Raw genomic sequence first — 22,405 nt, forward strand, 5'->3', positions numbered from 1 at the left:
TAAGTAAGAGGTAATTTAATATGCATCTAACTCAGTTGTGTTTGGGCTTCATCCAACCTAAGAGTATCAGTGTGATAAATTATAATGAATTGTCTGCAATACTTCACAGAGTGGCTATAACAGACCTGAAAAACAAGATCCCTAAGCCTGATTTTCTAACCCCTTTTATTCAGACCACTCCAAAACTTGAAAATGTTTCTTACAGCTCCCTGACACTGAAAGTTACGTGCTTTGAGCCCCATTTGATTAGATCCACAGTTGTTGGCTGTCTCTATTAAATCAAGCCCCGCACTTGAAAATGACACCGACGGTGAGACCAGCCAAATAATAAAGCGAGAGAACTAACATGGCTCTTCTAGTTTCCAAAGGGTTTCCTTCCATGTTAATTTCCTTTCGTAATCCACACGGTGTGCTAGGAAGTACGTTAGTGAAATGGATTCGATTCCTATTTCAGATTCTGAAAAAGTGCCTGGATCCAGGCACTTTAATGTCTGTAGGGAAAATGGGCAGAGACTGAAAAGGGGGTCAGGAAACTCAAGTTCTAGCAGGGCCTGTTACTACTGCTGTGTGACTTTGTTCATGTGACTTAACTCCTTTAGGGCACGGTTTCTTCATTTAGGTTAAGAACCACTGCCCTAGAGAAAAAGCTACCTTCTCTTCTTTGAATGGCTTTAGACATTCCAGTTCTTCAGAATGCAAAAGCAAGACTGTTATTCTATTAGATGATTGGATTGATATTAAGCTGCTTTCCACAGTGGTTAGAGGACAGCAGCCTTTAGCGTAACACACAAAATTTGTGTGGGAGAGGCAGACAGAATGCACCTCCCCCATCCCCAGTCATATGATACAGATGTTGTGTAAAGATCCCTGGGCTGGTAATCAAGACTGATTTTCTATGTGAAAATCATGTTAATTCCATCAGCTTAATTTCCTCACGGGCAAAATAAAATGGGCACACCAGACTTGGAAGCCTCACACGGCAGGAGATAAGATGACAAGCTTCTCTTCTCTCTGTGTTGTATTTTGTGCCTAAGACAGTTCCTGAGAACTAGTAGGTATTTGCATTCATTTCCTATTGCTGCTGTCACACTTTACCACACACTGAGTGGCTTCCAACAATACACATTTATTATCTTATCGTTCTGGAGGTTAGAGGGACTAAACTTGGGGGTTGGAAAGGCTGCATTCCTCTCTGGAGGCTCTAGGGGAGAATCAATTTCCTTCCCTTCTTTCCAGCTTTTAAAAGTCTCATTCCTTGGCTCATGGCCGGCCACTTCCCACCTTCAAAGCAGCAATGGCTGGTTAAGGCCTCTTCAGATCATATCACTTTGATTCTGCTTCCATCATCACATTTCCTTCTGAGTCTAACTCTGCTGCCTCCCTCGTTCACTTATAAGGACCCTTGTGATTATATTGGGCCCACACAGATAATCCAGGATAATCTCCCGCTCTCAAAATCCTTAACTTAATCACATCTGAAAAGTCCCTTTTGCCATGTGAGGTAACATATTCACAAGTTCCTGGTGTCAGGAGGTGAACATCTTTGGATGGCCATTATTCTGCCTACCAAAGTGTTCAATAAATATTTAATCAACCTATAAATATTTTGAGAAAATGATAAACACCTTGAATTATTTCTAAGGTTAGCTAATTCCCAGGGCTCATCACTAGCCGAAGTCGTGGTCACATGTATACTGTACATCTGACCCCTCCCAAACACACAAACGTCATACTCTTTCAACCTCAGGTTCACATGACTCTGTTTTGGCTTAAAAAATGCACTCTGGTTCCATCCTAGTCTCTTTTACCTGGGGGACAGACCATAATCTGTTGTGACAGATTTTCTTCAAAGTTAAGTGAATTGCTCACTGTCACAGAGAGACAACGATGTAGCCATAACAGAGATTCAAACCCCTTTTCCACTTTCCCTCTCACCTCACGCTAAACTCCTTTTTCCCCAATGACCATTGCAAACAGATCAACCAATAAAAAAGAGGAGGTGGTAATCTTCAGGCAGGAGTAAAGATACACAGAGCATACTGGAATCCTACCAGATAAAACCCAAGCTCTGCCATTATTAGCAACCTCTGAGTCATATACCTTCTCACTCCAAAATAAACCCCTCCAACCTAAGTCACAATCACTGAATTACTCTTACTCAAGGTGCTACTAACCATCGTGTCAAGCAAGATTCATACACCTTCTGTTGAAACTTTTTCAAATTTGTCCTCATGGCATTAAAAATAGATGACAATAAGCAACCTCCAACTGCCATCCAACCCTCCTCCCACCAATACAGATAAAGTTTCAGGATATTTTTGGCAGGCAACCTATAGGAACTTCAGTGATGGTCCATTATATATTTTCATTTTGAAGCTTTCAATTGTTTTGAAGCAATTGACATTTTAAGCCTGTTAGTGTGTGTCACTTGGGTAAACTTCCACCCGTTCTTGGTTAAAACAATTATGGGAACTCTATCTTGTTTTTAACTTAATCGTATCATTTGGAAAAGGATGACAATTTACTATATTTGTCCAATGCCAGTCCTATCACTGTATCATGTATAACTGGTGTCAAAGAGTAATTGGGAATAATTGGAAATTAATTAAGCACTGGACTTAAGTGTGTTGACAGAAGAAGATAAATACTAGATAGACACACAACAACACTTCAGATTTTTATAGTCCAGGCATCGTTTTCTTTTAACTCTGGCAATGATGTCATATCAGTGACAAAATCCACAGATTTACTGGCTATCATAAGTACAGAGTATCTCATCCTATGGCCTAGAGGAAATAATTTTGCAAGATTCACAAGGTCTAAATTCTCCTGAGCAATTTTCTCTGCAGTTCTAGCAAGTTATTAAATATTTAGCACCCAATGTTTGCAAATATAAACTTAAGGTAGGTTTAACATAACACTCCACTCTAATGGAAGAATGTGAATTTCTATGGGAAAATCCAGTTCAAAGGTAAAGAAATCTCTACTACACTTTTTTCCTTTTTTAATTCTGTACTCTTGAACATAAGCCTTAAATCATAAAGTGGGTAAATTGACATATATGAAATTAATAATATTTAATATCAAAAAGCAGGACAAATAAACACAAAATAAAGCTGAATTTCTAAATAACTACTTCTGGAGTCAGAAAATGTCATAACTTGATGGCAATAATGTGTTTCATATGGCAAATGCAAGGTACTGTGGAAAGTTCTGTGTCTACATTTGCCAGGTCAAATGAAGAGTTGAAGAAATTGGTCGAAAGGAAAAAAAAAAAAATTAAACTACTTTTTTCCAAGGCAATCAGACCAGGAAGGCAAAAGAGTTTCATTTTCCTGTATACCTAAGTTTTTCACCCCACCCCCTTCCAAGATGCAGACGAGGGCTACAGTTAGCTACAAGTTGTCACACATCTGGAAGACTATTTTAAAACACATCCAAAATGTTTTGACTACATGATGCCAAGCATCTGGCAATACAAATTTCTCTTAGGTATTTTTCTTCCATAGAATTCAGTCTTGTGTAGATAGTCATTGTGCCAGATTTTAAACTACACGTTTTATTTGTAGAATGACAAAAATATATATGCAAACGTAAGGTTTTCCTCATGATTTTGATTTAGGTAGATTTAAATGTTGTTAACAGAGTTGCCATTGATTCTTGCATTAGTTGAACTCTCCCCCCTGCCCCCAAAAGCCCTTCAGTGGCCTCTATTGGTCATTCCCCTCCCCAGGAACATTCTCTCCCAAATGAACAGCACTCACTCACTTGTCTAAATAGTAACTGACTTTATTGGTTTCATTCCACGGCAAAGATGAGGAATAGCGAGGCTTCTAGTTTTCCCTGTCTAATAGGAACCAGCCTTAGGAATACCTGTGGTTCACCAACCATCCCCAAACCATTTGCAGGGTCTTGATGTAGGAGGTAGGTATTCTTCATGTGAGGTCGCCTCCCTCCAAATGCAGACTAGCTCAGCTTTCCAAAGGCCTTTTCCACAAACCAACCTCACCATCCCTATCTCCACTTCACTTTCAACCTTTCACACCAAGTCTTAAGTCAGATGACACCATAGCGGGGGTGGGGGGAAGTGAGGGGGGTTGTTCTGAGTAAAATATGCACTAATAATATCAGGTTTATAGCTTGCAATCTACTGAGGATCACACATTCTTGCTTTTGACCTAGGGAAGAGGAATAAATTCCCCGTAAGCAAGGTACAGACCATCTTCATCATGTGGCTTTAGCAGCTAGCATGGGTCTAGACAAAATAAATGTTTGCTGAATTGCTCTGGATAAAATGCAATTTGCTCCAGTGTGAATGTAAAAATCACCACATTTAAAACTTGAAATAAAATCAAACAGGTAGTCAGGTTTGAGCCCGAGCAGTGTTCACAATTTGGGTAGTCATGAATAGCAGACTAGTGGGATAGGTCTGCCAGAACTTTACTTGCATTAGTGTGCTGCTGATAAAATATAAAGACTAAATGTATTATAAACTTTGGAAACAGTGAAGTACCAATTTGCAGTATTTAGGCTTCCTTGAGACAAAAACTATATACTTAGGGGAGAGGATCATTCTGTCTCCTTCATGGAACATTCCTTGACCAAACTACCTTCAGTTCTAGAAGTAACTGGGCTGTTCAATCAGCAACGATGGCACCATACCAATAAAAACCAGCACATGGTTGTGAAGCTCACTCTAGGGGTGAGTGAGGACCCTGGGGTGCCTGATGGGGTTCGGGCATTGGGGAAGGCAATGGGGCTTGGGTGCTAGAGTCCTAGCAAGGCGCCATTAGAGTCACAGGTGGTCCTTGGAACCTCATTCATGAACACACTTGCAACCTTCTTTGGAAGCTCTCAGAAAAGAAGTACAGGAATTTGAAGAGCCCAGAAATCCTAAATTGCAGATGAGGTGAGAACTATAGAAATATGGTTGATACTGTTAACGAGACCCCATTTAACTAGTCTGTTATGAGCTAGAAAAACCTGGATTTGATAGATAGATGGATTCACACACGAACAGAAATAGGGAAAATAAATACGATGGCCTCAAGTAACATAATCATTTGCTATTTTATGACATTTAACAGCACAAGATATTGTTATTTCACATTTAAATATAGTCTAAATAAGTATTTGAAGTAGTTTCACAATCCCCTGAGCTGAAAATAAACCTAGGAAAAATGCAGAAAGTGTCCTATAGGGTTAATAGTTCTAAAGTGGAGAATGTATTTTAACTCAGAATTCCTCAATAAAACCAGCTTTCTCTGTAGATTTTTCAAATAATAGCAATTGGTGGCTAATGTTTCTAACCTTTAGTCAGTTTTCTGTTTATAAAAAATCAGAATCAGGGATTACTCTTTTACAAAGAATGTTTAGACATCCTAGTGACATGATGACTATAAAAATATATTTCGAATTATCTTAGTTTAAACACTGACTATGACAGTTAGTAAAATCATTTAATTTTCTACTATGGAAACTATTTTAATAATAATTTTAACCACTTTTTAGATTATACCAATTCTTTGAGATGAAGTATGATGGAGAATCAAAATAATTTTTGTAAATTGAGCTCTATTGCAAAAAATGATTTCCATTCTTCAGTAGGGATATTAATGGATAACCTTTCAAGAGCCTCTTCCTTGTATTTCTCTTCTTCCTCTACCTCTCCTGTCTTCCACAGCTCAAAGAAAACCTAGCACATGAAAACAGATTCTACTTAATGATCCCCTTCTCTCTGCTTTCTCCCACTCTCTTTCATTCACATTCCCCACTTTGCATCTCTCTTCTCATTTTCCTTTTTTCTTTCCGGGGAATGACCACCTCAAAGGATTAATTCAGAACAGGCAGCAGAAAATGGTAACAAGAGTGGGCAAATCAGGATGTGGATTTAAAATCAAGAGTTATTTTAAAGGAGGAGAGTTACTCAAATTAAACATATGTTAAGAATATGGGTTTGTTGTTCATGGCATACCTGCTGCCTGTGATCCCACCCTCATCGGATCAGCCTTCAAGGGCAGAGCATTCCCTTGTGGAATAATAAATAGAGCGGCTTGAGTGGATACGGATCTTAGCAGCCCAGCGAGCTCCCTTTCCTCCTGGTCTGACTTCACTGTTGGAACACAGGTGATAACTGAACTAGCTGAAGTAGTGAAATGAATCATGGCCCCTCGGACTCAGAGCCAGAGAGAATAGAATTCAGGCTCCAAATAATAAGGCTCTGAGCATATATAAATTTTAATATGGGTCTTAGTGTTTATACCAAACTTTGTTTTAACTGATACTGCTGGTTTTCCAATGCATCGTCTTTCTTATGGGGATACATATGAAACAGGCAGTAAAAATCCATTAGTCTTTTTAAAAACATGCTATTCAGAACTTTAGAGTGTTTTTCTTTGGGCCAACATGCCATCGACCGAGGGTATGGCAAGTTGTATTCTGTAGGTAAAAATGAAAAGCCTTTCCCTATTTCTGCACTTCCATTTTTTCCAATGTATCATATTTTGCTGCTCTCTGCTGTCCGAGAATTACGTACCCAGACACTATTGATAGGAACTTGTTATTCCTATACTCATTAAAGGTTTTCAGTAGAAACTATGTAGAATAGAAATATAAGATTGATTTGCTCATTTTTATCCTTCTTTTCTTTAGAGGAGTTTTGAGGTTGAGAGCAGTAATGTAATATTTTAATGGTTCGAATTCATTCCGCTGATAGGCAAGATTTAACAGTCTCGGGCGCGTCGAGATAAAAATTCACAGCATAGACAACACTTAAAAATCCACAAGGGTTTTGAGCGAAATATCTAAATCAGGTATTGAAATAATATGGGTCTGAGAACCTCAAAGGGATCCTTTCCCATTTATTTTGGCATTATTCCTAGAACAAAAAAACTACCTAATTAGCTATGAAATTATTACAGAATAATAAAGAGCAACTGGTTTCCCTTTACACTATCTATAAAAAAGAGAATACTTTCTAACTAAATGAATAGTTTGGGGGAATAAATATTTTCTACATTTTTTAAGCATTTATGAACCATAATATACAAATGACAAAATATTCTCAACTCTTCATTAAAGCAATCAGGCCCTTGATGCTTGATTGCTAGTTCAGGTTATCACATACTCTCACTATTAATATATTTTCATTTAAGTAGCAATGTCCCAAATCAGCAGATATCATATCAGAGGACCTGATATATGAAAAGTTCAATTTATTCAAGTATACTTGGGAGAGTGGGATTATTTCAAAATCACTTTTCAAAAAAAAAAACCAAACATTTAGTTACTGCCTTTAGTAAGCCACAGATGAATGGAGAACTGGCCTTCTTTGTCCCTGTTGTCTGAATTTGTGATGTTTTACAGAACTTGGCTCAAATGTCCCTCTTACAAAGGGAACAGCATATTGTAATGTTCTAAAGGCAGGAGGTTTGTGTTAGGCCTGTCTCAGTAGCGCTCATTATATAAAGGGGAAAATCCAGTGAAATTCAGTTCCGAAATTTAGCAAGTCCTCACAATTTTAAAGGAAATGCCATGAAACATATAGAGGGCTTGACTAGAAGTCTGGTTTGGGGGTGGGGGGACAACAGTCAAAGTGAGCACCCAAAGTCAATTCTTTTCAACAATTTGAGTGCAATAGGTTGACAGAATGTTGTTAAGCCTTTGATAAAACAATGTTAAAGGAAGTCAGGTGAGGACAAAGATAGTACGACACGTGAGGAAGGTAGCAGGGGAGGGCAGGCAGTATTGTATTTGTGTGCTCATTCTCACCCTCAAAAACTCAAAGCCAATTTCTCTGCTCCCAGACGTGGTCCCCTTGACATTCCAACGTGACTTTGCCTTTGTTCGTGATGAGTAATCCTTTAGGAGGGAATGCAAACACACTCGGAAACTCTCTAGCACTGGCCAGAGATAGGATGGTTTGCCTTGGGACAAGAGCATAAGCAATGTTCAAGCAAGGCAAGATGATGACTTGGTAGGGGAAGATGAAATCAAGAGAATTCAGGGATTGAATAAGCAGAGGTCCAGAAAACCACAAGAGTTCTTTAAAGCCCTGAGATTCTATAATTCTATATAGTAATAAGTCTAATGAAAAAAAGTATTAAGTCACATATGAGAAACAAAAGCACACACACACACGCACACACACAAACAAAATAAAAAGCTAAAAAACAATATCCCTTCATTCTTCATATGGTAGAGTACAGTTAACCTATCTTAAAATAAGAATTTGATCTGGCTGGGGCTTGCATACCCATTTATTTAAAAAATGATTAGAAGATGAAACAAAACTACAATCTCTGGTTACAAATATTAAGTGGGTATGGATGCAGAACTGTGGATCAGTAGTTAAGTCTGATCAATACAATGTCTCTGTTACCAAAACAGAATTAAATAAATTCATAATGGAAATCTCCATGAGTCCACACAAATTCTGTGCACAGGGTCTCCTCCTCCACCCCACATTTCTCTTTGTGTGCACGCATGTGTGTATGTGTGTATATGTGTGTATGTGCACTTTCCTGCTAAAGGAGCACATTTGCTTTGATTGTGGAGCTCTTTCCAGACACTAAAAGCCACAATTCTAGTTTTTATACTTAGAAAATGTTCAAAATGTGTTCCTTTCTGGGGAAAGTAAATACCGTGCCACCTTTGAGAGTCAAGCCCTTTGAAGCCCATCAACTGTTGTTTGAAACCTTCTAATTCTATTTTTGCAGAATCTTTGTCCTGTGTTTTCTGAAAGGCTTTGAGCTCTTAGATGAACATTCTTATAGTGGCAATTTTAACATAGCCGAATGCTTTTATTTGTGCCGCAGGTAGCACACACGATAATATACATCATTAAATTAATACTGTTCCCATACATAAGCTCTTTCCCAGGAGTTGTTTGCCAGCCGCCCAGCTGTGGGATCAGAGGGTGGGATGCTTTTGATTTTAGACAGAAGGAAGGGGACAGAGGGTGCCAGGCCTTTAGTGATGGAGCCTTTCGGGGCCCTGGGGTAACTGTTGTATATCTTGTGCTGGAGAACACAGTGTGCGACATCACTGTTCACATAGAGCCCCCACCAAGGTTAAAAACCACATATAAGGTAAAATAATTTACTAAAATGTGGACCACGAGCACTTTCTTTTAGAAATAGTATGTGCAGGGGAAAAGGCTGAATAAGCCAAAGGGAAAACTTGGGCATAAGCAGCTTATCCGCTATTCTTAGCAAGGTGAGGAGATCTTGGCAACACTTAGTGGACTTTAAGGACATTCTGGCCTCTCTCTGCATCATGCTCTGGGATTTTTTCCCCTACTTTTTCATGCTGTCTCTGTAACACAACCTCTTTACATAGTTTATCTCAGGAAATGACAATTGGCTGTCGAATCCCATACAAATTGATTGGATATGACAGCTTAAAGGAATAAATCTTCTGCAGAGAAGAAAGCTTTTACTTATACTCTTGTATTTTCAATCCTGTTTTTTACCCCTTCTTGCTTAATTTTATTATTTCAATTAGATCATTTAAAAATCAACACATCACATACCAACCTCCCCTAAGAGCAATCATAAGATTTGATGATTTTTCTGATACACAGGCTAGGATTTCAAATTTGCATTATTTTATCTACTGAATTAACGATGAATTCTAAACCAAACTAATGCTGCCATGTGTTTTTAAACATCTGTAATCTAAACCATCTGGAGAGGCACGGTTTTGCAAAGGCATCCCTTTCAGGACACTCTGTGGATTTTGTCACTGCTTGAGGTTTTGGCAAACCATCAACATTACTATAATTCCCTTTTATGAAATATAGCTTTTGACCAGGATTTTAGAGTCTTGGGCGTGTGTGTGCATTTATGTGAGTGTGGGTACTTGTGTATAATTCTTGCTCCTGTCCCTTTCTCTTTTCAGAAGACCGTATTTATAACAAACTTTTACAGAAATAAAGATTTTTGTATCTAAAAAATAATGTTAATTTCAACTACTCAATATAATTCCAGATCAAGTCATCGAGAAGCAAAGAAGCAAAAAAATAACACACCTTTCTTGTACATAGGTGCTAGAAATGCTTTTTAAACAAGTAAAAAGGAGAAAACATGTCAGCTTTAGAGAACAACAAAAAAAAGTGTAGATACAAAATGATTATGGCAGCAATGATTTGAGCATTTTCTAAGTATAAAACTCAGTACATTTAGAAGGAGATTACAAATCAACTAAGCTAAATCTTTCACCTAAGAAAAGCAACATCTTATTTAATTCTTCATATATTAATAAATATATCATTTTAAAATTATAAATCAAATATATGCATGGTGAAAGTAAAATGCAGACTACTTGTTACAATAAAGGTTAAAAAAATACTTTCCTCAGAAGGATGATGATTCTACTTTCACAAATTCTCTTCGATGATAATGCTTTAAAATAACTGTCGAAAATCAATCACAAAAATGGAAAGAACAGCTTTTTGCTGAGAGCCACTGTCTGAAATGAGTTAAAATAATAATGTGACTACTGGGGAATATGAATGTATTTATTTATATTTATTTATATGAACTGTATTTATACAAACTGTATTTATTAATTACATGCTAAGTTCACACAACCCCTTTTATCCAATAATATTAGGCAACTTAAAGACACACACACACAAATCAGAAGCTTTTGGTCAAATTTGTAGGGAAGAAAAGGTTTATTTTTTTAAGAAATACATCACCTGAAGTCCAGAAGTGGGTCTATGCCTAGAATATAATGATGTCAAAGCAAAGCACAGGCACTGCCTCAGAGGTGACAACAGATTAGAATACTCTTGGCATGTGCTAATGGCCTGCGGCAGCACCCCAGCCCACCCCTCTGCTGCTCACTGTTTCCTGCCCTGGAAGGAGGCCACCATGCCCACACCTCTGAGGGAGAGGGCTGCCCCTCTGAGACTTCTCTTTCCATTTAGAGAATCTGCTATATTTAAAAACCTACTTTTGCCTATATTAAAATGTTTTCAGATAAAGAGAAAGTAAAATCTGTTCTCCAGAGAATGAAAGCACCACCTAGGGAAGGCCTGTAGGAGGGATAGCTCTTAACAGAGATGCTAATCTGGTCTTCGATGAAAGTAGAACATTCGTCAGCCCCATCTTCCTTACTTTTACTCCAGGGTCTACAGCATGGGTTCAGAATGGCAAATGGCCAGCTAGTCTACAAAGACTTCAGTGCAGCCATCTGAGCTATGTAGAAAACAGAGGGCTCCTATATGAAGACTGCGCCTGAGGCAACCAGTGTGAGTAATTAAGCCACAGAAGCAAATGCATCTGTGCCCAGCATATGGTAGAAGCAGAACATCAGGGATGATATACAAGCCATGCACACTAGTATATCACCAGTTACTAAAATATTGAGATCATTTTGTACTTGTTGTTAAGATGCTTTTCTCCAGGTCCTAACTTGTGCTTCCCTGTCACCTGGTCCCTCCCTCCTTCAGTGAGGAAGTAAAGATACAATGCCTGATACAATGGGGGCCCTCGTCCATGCTATTTGGACAGAGCCAAATAGATTGTTACATATTTCGAATTTCATTTCTGCATAGTAGATCAGGGGCTCCCAACCCCTGGACTGCAGACTGGTACCAGTTCCGTGGCCTGTTAGGAACCAGGCCACACAGCAGGAGGTAAGTGGCAAGCAAGCAAGTGAAGCTTCTTCTGTATTTGTGGCTGTTCCCCAGCACTAGTTACAGCCTCAGCTCCACCTCAGATCACCAGGCATTAAATTCTCATAAGGAGCACCTGTCCCTGGTGTCAAAAAGGTTGGGGACTACTGTATTAGATAACTGTAGCTGACATTTACTGGTTACTTAATCTGTGCCTGACACTAAGCGCTTCATAAATATTTATTTATTTCGCTCCCATGTATGACCTGCCCAAGGTCACAGAGCTTCTAAATGGTGGGACCTGAATTATAATCCCAGGACTCTGACTCAGGTTCCCTCTTCTCTTGGCAATTGTATATAAAAACATACAAGGATCTGACAATGTAAGAGGAACTGGCCAGGTGATGGGAATTAGGACAGGACACAGTGTGGACAGGGTCGAACTAAAATTCTTGTGAAGAGAGGACAGCCTCCTTTCAGTTCCAGCCAATTGTTATTGTGAGGACCTAGCCGTGGTGGGTAACCCATAAATACTCACTTAATGAATGAACGAATGAATGAATTGGAGTTAGGCAAAATTTCTTTGGGAATATATTCAAGCAAGAAAAATATATTCAAGCAAGAAAAGTAAGGATGCCAGGGTTTAAGCTTCCTCCTATGGGACTCTCATGCAATAATAGTGAAACAAGCAAATATAAAGAGAATATTTTATTTTCTCAAAGCATGTTCACCTATTACTATGCACTGAATTACATCCCCCTAAAATCTATATGTTGAAGCCCTAACTCCTGATGTTTGGTATTTGGAGATGGGGCCTTTAGGAAGTAATCAGGTTTAGATGAGGTCATAAGGGTGGGCCCTCATAATGGCATTAGACATCATCAAAGCTTGCTCTCTACTTCTGCCATTAGAGGAAATATCTAGAAGGCAGTTGTCTCCAAGCCAGAAAGGGAGTCCCCATCAGAAACCGAAATAGCTAGCACCTTGACTTTGGACTTACCAGTTTCCAGAACGGTGGGAAAATTACTTTTTGTTGTTTAAGCCACCCAGTCTATGATATTATGTTATAACAGTCTGAGCAAACTAATACACCCATATTATCTCTTGTATCCTCACAATAACCTTAAGAAGTAAGTAGAACCCATCAGCATTCAGCCCAGACCCCTGAGGACACCCATCTCCCTTAGATCACAGTTTCTCTGACCTCAGTGAATGGCTGAGTGGGATGATGGTGAGGACAAGGGGAGTGACAGGCCAGAAAACTTCTTGTATTGCTATCCAGCTCCCATTGCTCAGCATCAATAATTCCTGGGGCAATTGCTTGATGAAGTGCAACTAGAGAAAGTCCTGTCTGGACAGTTTTAGCACAGGGCATGGGAAGGGGGAAGGAAGAGCATTTAGGGAATCGAATAAAAACATTAACATTTGGGTTCTATGCCTCCGATATATGTGCACATTAATGGGGTAGAGTAAATGCTAGTAAGTCTCAGATAATTTTTGTAATAATATTAAACTTCAGCTTGATCACTTGCAATATGTCGTGGCAAGACAAAGAAAACAATTTAAAAACAGTTCGTTCAAAGGTGTATTCTCATGGCATCCTCTGCCTCAACTAGCTCCCTCAGTCACCTGTACAGTATACGGTCTCTGTCATTACTATTTTCAGATAAGGAATCGTCTATGATACAACCCGTTTGCTGAAATCCTGCCGATATGATAATTCTCATTTCCCTAGATAAGTTTCAATGATCGATTTTGCTTCTTCTTGTGTTACTTTTTGGAGAAAATTCCAGAAAGAGGGCAGATAAAGAGTGAAAGTTGGCAAGGCAGTTTCTCTACTTCTAGCTTCCTGGGCCAAAAACAGAAAAAGAAGTTCCTGCTGTTTGATTTAATAAGAATCAGTGTCTAGCTCAAGCCTCGATCGTCAGACTAGTCAGACTCAATTGGCATAAAAGAAGTGTTTCCAAGCGTCTGCATTTCATTTCAGCACGTATGTTTAAACTCCCTTGTGCCTTTTCCTAAAGGCACAAAATAGCACTGCTGTTCTGCCGTTCCTCTCGTCTGATCCATATAATTTGCATCTTTTATGTCAGAGCTTAATTTTTACCTTTATGTCATGTGCATTCTTTAATTTTCCATAATTGTATACTTTGAAGTGTGTATCACAGTCTATACAATAATGGTTGAGGTTTCCTCTTCTGGGCTTCTCCATCCTGCAGTCCACCCAGCATTACATTTGAAAACTGTTTGGGTCTTGCACTCGTTAGCATGTTCTTGTCTATGGACTTCGTTCTCCAATTAGTAAGCACCTAGCAAGTCCTTTCGTTTGTCATCCCAACACATTTTGATGTGTAGCCCTAGTTGACAAAGAACTTTCGATTCCTTCACTCTTTCTCTTTTTCGACTCATACCAAGTAACCACTCCTTGCTACAACCAAGAGAAAAGCTTAGAAAATCAATTCCTTTTCTTCTTTTTATCAGCCAGGCCATCAGAAAATTACTTTTCCTTTAATTAAAGAAAATAATAAAAAATCTTTAAGTCAAATTCCAGCACTGCTCTGGTCAAAACACCTTGCAAAATGCATTTAAATTCATTTGTTTTGTCGATTTGGATTATGGGCCGCAATCCGAGCTGGAGGAGGGACAAAAATTAATGAGAGAAGAAATCAAGTTCATTGAAATAAATTTCCTGGTTCCACCAGAGACTAGAAGAAATCTTTCCATGACACAACAACAAAGCTTAAACAACACCTGCAGGTCATTCAGCAGTGTGGTCAGCTAAAAGCAGAGCTGCAAGTCATGACTTTCTGTCCCTTCTCCTAACCATGAGCCCATTTTCCCTCCTGTGTCACCATCACTCCTCACAGTGCAGGGAGGACTCTCTCCAAGGTCAGCGGAACCTCATGCAGACCCAAACGCTGGACGGCTACAGCTCTGAGTTGCAATCTCATCTATAACCTTTATAGAATCTTGATGAGAAGTGAAGCCAAACATAGGGAAAAAGCCAACTGAGGATTTTAAACACTGGCACAAATGAGGTTAGTTAATATCACCCCCCACTCCACATTCTGCTTTCCCCTTGAAATAGTGAGGGTTTCAGGTCATTGTCAGATAATCCTTAAAAAAGAGAATGCTAAGAACAAAGAAACCAAATCAGGAAAAAAATAAAAGTAAAAATAAAAACCTCTGACCAAGCCAAGCCTCTAAATATAACTTTTCCACTTACCTCAATGCAGATAATTCTAAGATATATATTTCTGATTCTATTCATTCTATTTAAAAGAGAAAGACCACACCAGGGTAAGCGATGCAGGGTGGTCAGAATGCATGATCTAATGACAGTGTGTGGAAGCCACTACAGAAGGCAGCAGGACCGCTGCCAGATTGTGTGGTGGGGCCGAGCGGCTGATTTCTATGCAGAGTCCACTGACATTTTCCAAGTATGGACAGCTCTTATTGAAATGAAAATAGAAAATGCAGGACCAGAGCCCACACTAAAAATTCAGTTTAGTAAAGACCAAAAAAAAAAAAAAAAAAAAAACTGCCGGTGGAAGTAGAAGGTATTTGGCCTTGCTATTCTTCACAGAGAGAAATGAGCCTTCATACTGCAATCTTTTTGTGATTAGGCTAAAAGCCTGTCAATCTTTGCAAAAGAACACTGAACTGATGACTGTTTCTTGTGCATTTGCTTTCTAGTGCTCAAAATGACACTTTTCGGAGCCAAAGGATTTGTTTGCAATTATACACTTTTGAAAAATACAAAGAATTCGCAGAGATCATCAAGAAATAGATAGCTAATGCAATTACTCCAAAATGATAAAGTACAATCATTGTAAAGTACCCATTGCTTCTCTCTATCCACAGTCCTCTTTCCTACTAAGCAAACTGTCTAATTTTGAAATTATTGCAACATCACAGGAGCATGTGGAAGCACATTCAAATTGCCTGACTTCAGTGAGATAGTGTCTAGAAGAGACCTGTTGTAATAAGTAAGTTTTACCAGAGATCAGAAAAGATGTAGAAGAAAAGTGATAGGTTGGTGAGTGAGGGGTTAGGTTTTTTCATATATGTATTTTAATTCTGTGGGGTCCCCAAGTTCCCCTTTAAGTTTAGAAGATATTGCTATCATTAATCAGGTATCAAGAAATGCATGTTATTACTGAGAAGTACTTAGCAATCAAGTTCTCCAACTTGCTGTTTTTATTTCTAGACTGGCAGCTTTAAAATTTTTTAAAGTTTTTAAATATATTCATCAAAATAGTTTTCTTTTAAAAAGCCCCCATTCTATAGCCATGCCACCTTAAACAAGTCCAATCCCGTCTGATCTCGGAAGCTAAGCAGGGTCGGGCCTGGTTAGGACTTGGATAGGAGACCACCTAGGAAGACCAGATGCTATAGGCGTAAAAAGTAAAAAATAAGAGATTGTAAGCTGACAAGGTCCTTGCAATCTGTGAGGTCAACCAAGGTTTGCCTCGCCTAAAAAATAAATAAATAAAATAAAAAATAAAAAGCCCCCACTGCTAACAGCTCCACTGACGGGTTCAATCTCATATTCCTCCTTAGCCTGGACACAGCCAGATGGGTCCTAGGTGGCCAAAATGTCCCCTTTGAGTCCTTTCCACCAAGGGGGTATTGAAGGACAGGAAGGAGAGTGCCCTGAGGTCCATAGTGGGTAGATGCTGCTCTGCCTAACAATTCTAGGCCCAGGATGTAGTTTATGCCTTGCACTAGGCTAGTGATGATAGGCTGCCAGGCTACCTAGTATCGAAGCCAATCTAGTCACTGCTTATACATGACATGAGGCCTCTCTCAATGGTTGCTGCACACCCTCTTGAGGTCTACCTTCTCTTTCCAGCAGCCACCTCTAGTACCAGGTCTAACCAACATCTTCTAAGTGGCAGGCTGCCAAAAGTATACCTTGACAGAACTGCACAGCCTTTGCGATCGAGGCCCACAATGCCCCGTCGCTGAATACAGCCTAGGGGAAGGAGCCTTGTTTCCAGCAGAGATTCTATTGCTCACTAGCTGGGGAACCTTTAAAGTGCAAACTCCCTCAACTGGAAAAGAAAAATAATAAAATCTTTTCTGCTGCAATGTTGTAAGGATCAATGAGATCATGAAGTACTGGGAAAATGTAAGATACAGACAAATGTAGTTATACTCACTGTAGTTGTTAGAGTTCAGTGCACGATAACCAAATTGCTTTTATTATTTTTTCCCTCTACCTAACTTCCATCTACTAATTCATCTATAACTTTCCTGGCTGCTTAAGTTGCCCCTGGTTTGGTCTCCCATCAGCTCAGGTATACTTAGGATTATAGACCTTTGTTTTCTTCTGGCAGCCATTAATATTTACTTAGCTTTAATCTTAACTTCACAGATACTAACTATAGCAAGGTATGTCACTATCCCCAAAGAAATAGTACTCTCTGACTCGCCAGTGAACATTGTCCTTATGTTATGTTCAATGCGGACTTGAGCCCCTTCCTGGAAAAATAACTCTGGGTCTTCTGACCATCCACCAACTGAAGCAGATCACAGCAATGAGTGAGCTAGAGGAAGTGAGCACATACATGTGTGTGTGTCGGGGATGGAGTTGGGGTTGGCGGGGAGGCTAGGTGGAAAAGAAAGGGGGTGTTGGTTAGGAAATTTCTCAAATAGGGTCAGGCAGGAGATCAGCATCAGAGTAATAAAGGCAAGAAATGCCACTCTAGTTTGAGCCAAAGAGGAACTGCGGGGCAAGAAGAAAAGTCCCACGCTTCCAAATGAAGAGGCCGGCCACTTTTGTCTCTTATCATCCCCATTCTTCATCTCTCTATATTCCAGTAGTTTCCAACTATTGCTGCATATTCAAACTACCAGGGTTCCTCAGAAGGGCTTCATAATTACTTTGGTTGTGCTCACTTCTTCCTTTTCCTCATCTCCAATGAGAGATCAAAGTTCTTTCTCTTTTTGCCTTCCCAAAGCTGGTGATACACTCTGCCCTCTACAGTTAAATAAGTTTAAGAGAAATAATCTAATCACAGAAGCAAGCTATTATAGTGGTATTCAGATTTAGGTTTTCATAAGATTTTCTAAATGTGTCATTTATGTAAACTACTTATCATTCATATCTAAATAGTGCAAGTATGATTTTCAATATCTTTAAAGATGTGTGTAGTTAAGTTGAGTAGCTTTTATTTGGTACCTAGAATCTCAGAGTCCTCCTGGTCTTTTGCACATGTCACTGAATCAACTGCAAAGTTTAAAAGTCTTAGAATTCTCACTGTTCTCCTAGTGAGAATGCTAGGTAGAGCTTAGAACCTCCATATGCTTCTGGTCACCAGGCAAAGTGAAGATAGTAATGGGAAGTTGGGAAATACAGACATTTTAATCAGCATCTTTTGGTAGGCTATTCAGAGCACTTATGACATTTTTTTGAAATCAGGAGTATATTTTCTTCTAAAATACATATATTATATCATTTAATGGAGAAACTAAAAATGAAATTAAATGCACGTTTGTGAGATCTTTAGTAAATGACCCCAAAGATACTAGGAGAGGAAAGAGAAGATGCTCTTTTCAATCAATACTGGTATTAATTATTATGTAATAAAACAGGCAATTTCAAAATGCCAGTTAATTACAAAGACCTTTGAAATTTGGTACTTGACTCAGCATTAGTACGCTCCTCCTCGCCTGTTTACTATGGATGTTGTGAATATTAAGCATATAATCAAATTTATTGTTACAGGTTACCTATAGTCAGTTAATAAAATATTTTTTTTTAATTTTGAAAAACAGCATGTACATCAACCAAAATAATATATTGTGTTAGCTTTCTTTTTTTTTTTAAATCAAGGTATGCTTTATTTAATATGAAAATAGTTTATATGGCACCGTTTTTCATAAATGTGCTTCTGCTTACCCCATAATCTTTTTAGTGTTTTCCTGGTAATTCAGCTAACCTCTTAAAACTGAACAAAATTAAGATTTTGTGCTTCTATGTTTACAGAAAGAGCATATCACACTGACAAATTTGATAATCTTAAAAAAGAAGGAAAGAAAAAACTGTTCTTATTTCAAAGGTTCAAAAAATAAAGGTTATTTACTACGCAGACCTAGACTTCTTGTTGTTTTTAAGATAGCAAATTAGAAAAAGATGGCCAGAGTTAGAGGTTACTCAATCAGGTTGAAGCTGAGACTTTTATTCCAGCAGCTCCTGTTCCCCAAATTATATCTGATAATGTTCTAAAGTCTAAACATATTTCAGTTCAAAAAGATATTCAGCTCTTAGATATAAAAGCACTAAGCTTCTAAATATCAACAGGTCTATCCATCCTCTTTAGCTGGTGTATTTGTAGTCAGAGTAATCTGCCACTCAGAACGTCTGAATCATAATATTTGAGGAACTGAAACTTTGAGCTGGAATGTTTGTTTTGCATTTTCCTGAGCATAATCACAGGATAGGGGCATTAATAAAGGGGTTGGTATATTGGCCACTGCTGAGGCCTATTATTTAAGCAGAGTCATGGCAACAGAGCAAAGCTGAATGTTTGCAAGTGTAACATAATTTCAGCCTGGATTGTGTTGAATGGAAGAGAAGACAAATGTGTCAGCAGACACAAAGAATAAACTATCTACAACTATTTTAAATGATCTCTGCACTTGCAAACCGGAAACAACATCTATATTTCTCAACAATTCAAGAAAGATTTGTGCTAGGTATTCCCCTAAACCAGCTACAAAACTATTATTATCTGTAAGCAAAATGGCGCCCGTAAACTTAAAATTGGCAAAATCCCATTGAACTGCATTTCAGAGAGAGCAGAGAACTTGAAATGGTAGTGCTCTGAGATGTCCACGTGGGTGGGCTAGCATATGTTGCTGTTAAGCAGAGGAAGTGGTACACCAGGAATCCTTCATAAGTGCGAGGTCTTTATAAACTCTTCTTTACGGGGTCGGTTTTAAATAGAAAGAACATGACACACAGTCCTCAACCAGGCTTCCTAACTGTTTGGAGAGGGTTTGGAGAGGGTTGCCACTTTCCCAAAACATTAGGTTACTGTGGGGGAATTTTCCAAAATTGTCAACAATTCCATTTTTAAACTTGGTTCTTCCTCTCCACATAAGACAGATGCAAGGCAGCATGAACTATATTTGGTCTAGTAGGAGATGTAAGTTATTTTTACTATGCTGACTCCTACCTGACAGTGGAAGACGTATTCTGGTGTGGCTTTCTTAAACTTCATGTTCCAGACCAAGGCCACTCCATCTGGTTCATGGGGAGCATCTTCATTGTTGTTGTAGGAAGCGACCATCAGCTCGGGGTACTGAATGAAAGAGGTCACATAGATGGATCATGCCAAGATGACAACATAAAGAAAACTTTCTTAATTCCTACAGACACATGCTATGCTACATACTTTACATGGCATTTTCTTTTAAAGTTGTGGCATACTTAATATCAACTTCCTGCCTCAACGTTCCATATATGCTTGCAAATAACTACCAAACTATACATGTTGCTGGACCTCTCTAATTATCTGACATTTGACATATTCCCTCCTTTCTTCTATATGGACTTCCAATACATCTATCATCTCTCCTGACTTTCTTCCTGTTCACTCTTTTTAGTTTCTACGAGTTCTCCTTCTATTATCTATATTCCAAGGGGGCTGTTTCATTCTTCCTTTTTTGTCTCTGTCTACACATTCTCCCTGGGTAACCTCATCTATGCCAATGGCTTTAACAAGCACTAATATGATGACGATGTTCAAATCTATCTATATCTTTAGGCTTGATTTCTCTCTGAGTTGCAGATACTTTATCTGACTGCCTATTGGGGATTTCCTAGGGCTCTTCATAGACGCATCAGATGCAATGCATAGAAAGATGAGGTCATTGCCTCCTACCAAAACCTACTGCTCTTCCAATGTTCTCTCTTTTGGCGCTTTGCACTAACATTCACCTAGCTGCTCAAGCCAGACACTCCACATTAATGTTTACTCCTTTCTCTTTCCTATCCCCATGCACCATGCTTTGCTATTCCCTTAATACATTTCGAATGCATGTTTCCTTTCCATGCTTAAGGTGAGAGCCTCCTAAACTAATTTCCTACCTGATAAAGGCAACCGCTTCCTAAATAGCTTCTTGCTTCTGAGCTCACCAGGCTCTACCCTCACCTACTCCATACTCCATCCTTTGTCAATATGACTTTAAAAAACATACATTCAGCTAAGTCACTCCTCTGCTTAAAACACTTTAATGGTTCATTATGACTTTCAAGATACAATGTAGGTCATATAGTATCTTTCATGATCTGTCATTTTCTGCCTCCTCTGTTTAATGTCTTACAACCTCCACTCCCTCTCCCATCTCACCCTATACTCTGTGACCCAGCCTCACTGGGCTAGTTCTGAGATTCATAGGTACTGCCTCTGTACCTATGAGTCTGATGCTTTCATTGGAATGCCTCTTCTTTAGTGTACACATCATTAACTCATTCTTTAAGACTCAATGCAGGCATCAAGTCCTCTAGGCAATCCTAACTAACCATCTATAACACCTCCTTGCCTCTCACTGGCTCCCTTAGCATTTTGTGTGTCCCCCTCCATTAATGCACTTGTCAAATCGTATTATCGGTTTTTTCCCCTCACTTATGTCTCTTACTATTTTGTAAGCTCTTTGAATGTAGGGACTGGTTTGTATTGACCTCTGAATCTAGAGTTTAGTAACTCCTAGCACATGATAAACTTGTGCCAAAAGCTATTGAATTACAAATGTTCTTTTTTATTTTAGTAACTGTGCTCATTGAAAAGTCCTTATATTTAATCCTTTGTTGTCAAATAATGCCAGCGATTAAAAGTGTAAGTGTAAGAAACACAACCAATAAAATCGCAAGGTCTCTATGGTGAGTAGAAATACTTACTCACCCTATATAAACTCTATGCTATGTGTTAATAAATAAACTGAGGGTGAGTCTCATGGGAGGTATTTATGAGTTAGACAACATTTCATGAAAAGGCCATTCCTAGTGGGATTCCTATAAGGCCATCCCATTAAAAAATCACATCATTATATATGCAAGTATATTAGGATTATAGCAGATCATATCACCCTTTGCTCATAACTTAATTTTTCCCCTTATTTCATTATGCTGTGTATACATTTAACAGATTATCCTTATAAATTTAAACATCAACTTTTTTTTCTAGCACAATAATTAAACCTAAGTCTTCCACATGGCTTTATACATTCTTTCAGCTTCCTCAACTTAAGAAAACTGCACAGAGCTACAACTTCATGGTAAAAAATGCCTCTGATTCAAAGCCCATTCAAAGACACTGACATTCAGATAAACACAAAAGTCTCCAGACTGTCCATCTGAAGTTTAACTATGTCACACGTGAAAAGGCAACTCTATAAACATGAGCAGCACTACTATAGTGGCCAATGAGCAGCCAGATGTGTCTGCAATCATATCCCACAGCTTCACATCTGGGTCTCATCATTGGCTCCCACTCGTAGCTTTTCTTTTTTCCATTAAAACATATTTTAAATTATTTGGGTTTAAGTCTCCTTTAGAAAACAAGGAGAGTTTTAGTAAAATACCAGTGAAATGTGTTTGGTGTAATTTTCATAATTGGGATTGTAAGTCCTAAAGATACTATTTTTAACTCTTATCGAATGTAAGTTTTTATGAATTCAAAGTCTCCTCTAGAATGTCTTTTTCTGTTGTTTGTTTGAACATGACTAGTCATATTTTCTTATTTTCCAATAAAAAGTAAATCCCCGAATAAT

At 38.6% G+C, this 22,405-nt stretch overlaps 1 protein-coding gene across 4 annotated transcripts in view; it reads right to left on the reverse strand.

Moving 5' to 3' along the window:
* The window catches only part of DYNC1I1 (dynein cytoplasmic 1 intermediate chain 1), a 258,394-nt gene that overhangs the window by 80,933 nt on the left and 155,056 nt on the right, over positions 1-22,405 (reverse strand). For all 4 annotated transcript variants that reach the window (XM_011363367.1, XM_011363348.1, XM_011363357.1 and 1 more), the window contains one exon: positions 19,810-19,935. In XM_011363367.1, coding sequence (XP_011361669.1) covers positions 19,810-19,935 — 126 coding nt within the window. The remainder of the gene's footprint in view (positions 1-19,809; positions 19,936-22,405) is intronic.

The sequence above is a fragment of the Pteropus vampyrus genome, unplaced genomic scaffold, assembly GCF_000151845.1.
Source record: "Pteropus vampyrus isolate Shadow unplaced genomic scaffold, Pvam_2.0 Scaffold4, whole genome shotgun sequence".
Lineage (NCBI taxonomy): Eukaryota > Metazoa > Chordata > Mammalia > Chiroptera > Pteropodidae > Pteropus > Pteropus vampyrus.